The 6,299-nt window shown below is 45.7% G+C and overlaps 1 protein-coding gene across 3 annotated transcripts in view; it reads right to left on the bottom strand.

Moving 5' to 3' along the window:
• The window catches only part of LOC122559128 (E3 ubiquitin-protein ligase RNF123), a 389,631-nt gene that overhangs the window by 320,675 nt on the left and 62,657 nt on the right, over positions 1–6,299 (bottom strand). For all 3 annotated transcript variants that reach the window (XM_043708460.1, XM_043708459.1, XM_043708461.1), the window contains exons 16-17: positions 4,859–4,976; positions 4,644–4,734 (exon numbers count right to left, since the gene is read on the bottom strand). In XM_043708460.1, the coding sequence (XP_043564395.1) occupies positions 4,644–4,734; positions 4,859–4,976 (209 nt within the window). The remainder of the gene's footprint in view (positions 1–4,643; positions 4,735–4,858; positions 4,977–6,299) is intronic.

Genomic DNA, 6,299 nt, shown 5'->3' with positions numbered 1-6,299 from the left:
ACAGGAGAATCGACGTTTCGGGCATTAGCCCTTCTTCAGGAATGGGGAAAGTTGGTCCAGCAGGAGTCCCTCCTCCCTATCTTTTATCTTAGCCTGCTGGACCAACTTTCCTCATTCCTGAAGAAGGGCTAATGCCCGAAACGTCGATTCTCCTGTTCCCTAGATGCTGCCTGACCTGCTGCGCTTTTCCAGCAACACATTTCCATCTCTATGTCGCAGAGGCCTAACACAAACTCTCCGACACCACGACCTACCTCCGCCTTGTCCACGACCCAAATGCGACCCATCATGCCTTAATTGCCTCCAATGACTCCCTGCCGCCCACTGCCTCCAAACGCACAGTTCCCCAGCCCCACACTGCCCGGTTCTACCTGCTCCACAAGATCCACAAGCCCAACTACCTTATCCGACACATCATCTCGACATGCTCCTGCCCCACCAAACTCATCTCATCTTACATTGACTCTATACTCTCCCCCTTGGTTCAGGCACTTCCCACCTACATCAGCGACACCAACCACACCCTCCACCTCTTCAGTAACTTCCAGTTCCCCAGCCCACAGCATTTTATCTTCACTGTGGATGTGCAGTCTTTATACACACCCACATCTCACAAGGATGGCCTCCAGACCCTCCACCTCTTCCTCTCTAACAGACCCATCCAGTCCCCCTCCATCAAAATCCTCCTCCACTTTGCCGAACTGGTCCTCACCCTCAATAACTTTTCCTTTAACTCCTCCCATTTCCTCCAAATCCAGGGGGTGGCCATGGGCACCCGGATGGGTCCCAGCTATGCCTGCCTCTTTGTCAGCTATGTCAAACAGTCCTCTTCAGTACCTACACAGGCACTGTGCCCCAACTCTTCCGCCATTACATCAATGACTGCATTGGTGCAGTGCCCTGCACCGAGGCTGAACTGGTGCAGTTCATCAACTTTGACCACAATTTCCACACTGTCCTCAAATTCACTTGGTTCATCTCGGATACCTTCCTCCCCTTTCCACCTACAGCCACAGTCTCCAGAGGGATGTTTACTGTAAGCTGACAGACTCCCACAACTACCTGGACTACACCTCCTCCCACCCAGTATCCTGCAAGAACTCCATCCAATTCTCCCAATTCCTCCACCTCCACAACAACTACTTGGACAAGGAGACATTCCACTCCCAAGCATCCCAGATGTCCACCTATTTCGAACAACGTGCTTTTCCTCTCTCCGTCATCCAGACAGCCCTTCACTGCACCACTTCCATTCTCCGTTCCACTGCTCTTAAACTCCCCCCAACGCAATAAAGACAGAGACCCCCTTGTCCTCACCTACCACCCCACCAATGTCCACATCCAACGCATCATCCTTAAACATTTCCAACTCCAACCAGACCCCACCATCAAGAACATCTTCCCCTCCCCACCCCTCTGTGCCTTCTACAACGACCATTTCCTTCAACAATCCTTGGTTTGCACAAATCTCCCCACCAATCCCCCTGAACCCCCAGATACCTTCCCCTGAAACCAGAAAAGATGCAAACCTGCTGGTACACCACCCCCCTCACCTGTATTCAAGGCCCCAAGCAGTCCTTCCAGGTGAGACAGAGGTTCACCTGCCTCCTTTCCAAACTAGTCTACTGCATCAGGTGCTCCCGACGTAGTCTCCTCTACATCCAGGAGACCAAACGTAAACTTAGGGAATTGTTCACTCAGCATCTCAGTCAGGCCAGCAAGGCCGACCGGACCTCCCAGTCACCGTCCATTTTAATTCCCCTTCCCACTCCCTTTCCGACATTACTATCTTTGGCCTCCTCTATTGCCACAACGAACAGCAAATTGGAGGAACAACATCTCATCTTCCGTGTGGGCAGCCTACAGCCCGGAGGATTCAAGATTTAGTTCTCCAACTTCAAATAACCTCCCTGCCCACCCCCACCCAGACTCCCTTCCCAGCCTCCCCCCCTCCCTTCCACTCTTTCCTGCCACTAACCAGATCCCTTCCTCCCATTGACCAACCAGGTCATACCCTCTGCCTGTCTTCACCTATCCCCACTTTACCACCTTGCCCTTACACCCACCTCCACTCCTGAAAAAGGGTTACACCTAAAATGTCAACTTCATCTCCTGATCCTGCCTGTATTCTTCCAGCCTCCTGCCTATCCACTGATAATCCTCAACTCCATCATTTATTTTCCCCATAATCCTTCATTCTCTTTCCAGATTAAATATGACTATCTCAGTTTTGAATACACTTAATGATCTAGCCTCAACAGCCCTCGTGCAGTAAAAAGATTCCACAGAATCATACAGAGAAGAAATCCCTCCTCGTCTCTTTATGCCCTCTGGCCCTACCCTCTCCCACAGGGAGAAACAACATCTATACTGTCAAGCTGCCTTCCAATCACCCATCATTTTGATTTGGAACTATTGCTGGATCAAAACTGTGGAAGTCCCTCCCTTAAACAGCCCTTTTGGTGTGCTGACACCACATGGACTGCAATCATCCAAGGCAATGGCTGGCTACCAGCATCTTCTCAAAAGCAATTAAGGACAGGCAGTAACTGGTTGTGCCAACATTGCTATGAAGAAACAAAGCCAATTTATTATTATAAGCAACTGCTGCTCAATTAGATATTGCATTCAATCAGTGGTACTGTTATCTCAGTCACAGCTGACCATGATTCGAATTCCATGGAAAGGACCAGGAATCCAAACAGAACCTTGTCAGTTCAAACTTCCTACTAAGAACATAGAACATTACAGCGCAGAACAGGCCCTTTGGCCCTCGATGTTACACCGACCTGTGGAACCAATCTATCCTACACTATTCCATTTTCATCAATATGTCTAACCAATGACCAGTTAAATGCCCTTAAAGGTGGTGAATCTACTACTGTGTACTTCATCCCTGAATACACAGTTGGAGCTCTTTTGAGGGCAAGTCCAGAATTAGAGGATACTTTCAAATTAAGGCTTGCCCTTTGAATGGAGATGAGTGGGAAAATATCCTCTCAGAGCATTGAAACATTCATATGATCGATGTAACGCTCTGATTTATGTCTGGATCTGGATGACTGCCAGGCCTGAGAGTACACTTTTGTGGATGTCTACCAGCAGAGTTGCATTTTTATTTAATTTTTAACAGGTGTTTTGCGGTGTACAAGAATAAACAAATCTTGCTTCAATTGTACAAGACAGTGGTGAGACCACACTTGGAGTGTTGTGCACAGATAGAGTCATAGCGATGTACAGCATGGAAACAGATGCTTCCAACCCGTCCATGCCGACCAGATATCCCAACCCAATCTAGTCCCACCTGCCAGCACCCAGCCCATATCCCTCCAAACCCTACCTATTCATATACCCATCCAAATGCCTCTGAAATGTTGCAATTGGACCAGCCTCCACCACTTCCTCTGGCAGCTCATTTCATACACTTACCTCCCTCTGCATGAAAAAGTTACCCCGTAGGTCTCTTTTATATCTTTCCCCTCTCACCCTAAACCTACGCCCTCTAGTTCTGGACTCCTCGACCTCAAGGAAAAGACTTTGCCTATTTACCCTATCCATGCCCCTCAATTTTGTAAACCTCTATTAGGTCACCCTCAGCCTCTGACGCTCCAGATCTGGTCTCTTTGCCTAAGGAAGGATATGCTTGTCTCAGAGGATTCATTGGACTGATTTATTAGTTGGTGGGACTGTCCTATGAGGACAGTTTGAGGAAAGGACATGGGTCCTCTGGAGTTTGGAAGAACGTGAGGCAACCTCATAGAAACTTACAAATTTATTATGAGACTGGAAAAGTTAATTTGAAAAAACATTTCTCATGGCTCTGAGGTATGAAATCTACCATCTCAGCAACAGCCAGATTTAAGTAAGCCTTGCTCTAACTGTTGCAATAGTACAGTGACAAGAAAGATTACTTAATTGTTGATAAAAAGAATATTAATAGAGCAACAGCTACATAGGAGGTTAAGTAAAAGTGAGGGAGAATATCAAGCTCATCTTCATAGCTCTCTCACACAGTTCAACACCCTGTGGCATGCTTTGCCAAGATTCCCACATGAAGAATACCTTGTGTGTGAGGTAATCGCCTAAGAGGAAGTCTGGTCAACATCCTTAAGATTAAGAAAGAAATTACAAGAAAATGAAGAAGAAATAACATTTCTGCAGTAGGAGGAAAGAATCTGGTACTGGTCTTATTGTGAGTGACAGGTCATGGCAAAAGGAATCCCGGAAGTACTGCAGAAACTCCTTTGATGATGCCCTCAAAGCAGTTGTGAAGCGGTCAATCACCCCGACTGCCTCACAGAAACCCCTGTTCTGTGACCAAAATGAGAAAGCTCAATCAGGAATGCACAGAGGCCAAGTTGAGACGTCAGAGAGAGTGCAGAAACCTCATAGGCGATTACCTCACACACAAGGTATTCTTCATGTGGGAATATTTACAACATCCTCCAAGCACCACCTTCTCTGCAAATGGCAGGGTCTACATTCATGCGTTGGAGTTGCCAGCCTTCTCAAAGCTCATCAAACCCAGAGTGGAAGTAAGCCATGCTCGATCCCCTGGGACTGCTAAGAAGCTCTAAGTATGCAAATGTTGAAATGACTCCTGTTGCTAACATTCTTCACACAGCACCATGTTTAGCACTTACCTTCAATACGTTTCTTTAATCGCTGGCAGCCACGTTCATAGGCCCGACGTCTCAGCCTCTCCTCAGCAGTTTCCTCCTTCACCTCCTTGCCCTGGAAGAAGAAACCGGGTTCATCACCTCTTAAAATGAGGCCAATCACTTCGAACTTTTTACCCAAATGTGAACCTATTCACAGGGAGCCAGCAATGGTCAAAATAACGAATGAAAGATCTCACCTCCTTGTCAAACTTGGTTGGCCACCAAGTGGTGGGAATAAGCTCCTCTAAGCCTGCCTCCTCCACCCGCAGGGGTGTCTTAATGAAAAAAAACACCACTGATCGCAGCACATCAAATGTGTCTTTGAGTTAAGGGTCATCAAGGTGCCACCTCTTATAATAAGAAGGTATTATACCAAGTTCCCAAATGTCCTCTTCCCTTCAACCTTTCCCAACCTAATAGCGAAAATTATTTTCTTTTTGTCAACGTGGGCACTGATTGAGCATTTTGTACCCGAAGCTTTTCGTACCTAATGCCATCCTTTGGAACAAAATGCCAAATAAATAGCCAAAATTAACACAGAATGGCACTAAAAATAGCATTCAATTTATGTCATTGTCTATTACTCAAGAAACATATAAGCATCTTTGTTAATATCCTTTGAGTGTGGCTTTTTTTTTGTAAATATATTTATTAGCAAATTTTTTTTAACTTTACAAACATAAAATTATTGAAAAAAATCAGTATAAAAGAAAAGAAAAACACAAATTACAATACTGCTATCTACTAACCTACCCTCTAATACAAAGCAAACCCTAACACTGTGCAAAGCAACACCAAAGAAAGAAAAGCAAAAAAAAAAACAAAATATAGAACAGCAATGCTCTGCACAAAGCTCCCAAACAAAGGAACGGGAGCATTGTATATATACCCGTATTAACTCGGGAGACCCCCTCCAGGGCCCAGAGCTTGACAAATCTAATCATCCTGGTTAAACAAACACCCTAGTTAAGATAACTGACAAATCTATATCCAAATAACTCAAGTAGGGCTGCCATGTCATATAAAAATTGTCTGTTGTGTGGCGCACCATGTTTGTAAAAAGGTCCAAGGGAATGTGCTCCATAATTAATTTCTGCCATCTCAGCAAGCTCGACTGGTTCTCAGACACCCAATTCATCAGAATATTCTTCCATGCACAGTATGCAAGAATATTAAATAGTTTCTTCCCATGCCCTTCTAAAGATGGTAAGTTTGGTAGACCTAAGAGGAGAGATATCGCGTCTACTTTGACTTCAGTCCTCAATACCCTATCTCTCCTGCCACAGTGCTCCAGTAAACATGGAGCCTGTGGCATGTCCAGAAGCAATGGGTAAGAGTACCTACACGTATTTTACATTTGGGGCACATTGAAGATGCCCCTTTTTTAAACTTCACCAGATGAGCCCTGTGCAGAACTTTTAACTGCGTAGCGCATGTCCTGTTACAGATTGAGATCTTTTAAGTTTTCGCCCATGGTTCAGAAGAGATCTCCACTCCTAGCTCTTGCTCCCAGACCTAACATAACTGGTTAATATCCTGCCAGGCCCTGCCACCCAGCAGGCGATAGAGGGCACTAACCAAAAGGGTGCTTGTGGAACGTAGCAACAGCTTCTCTGTATTGGGCTTATAGAGCTTAGT

This window comes from Chiloscyllium plagiosum, chromosome 18, assembly GCF_004010195.1.
Source record: "Chiloscyllium plagiosum isolate BGI_BamShark_2017 chromosome 18, ASM401019v2, whole genome shotgun sequence".
NCBI classification, from domain to species: domain Eukaryota; kingdom Metazoa; phylum Chordata; class Chondrichthyes; order Orectolobiformes; family Hemiscylliidae; genus Chiloscyllium; species Chiloscyllium plagiosum.
This window is presented reverse-complemented; position numbering and strand designations above follow the sequence as displayed.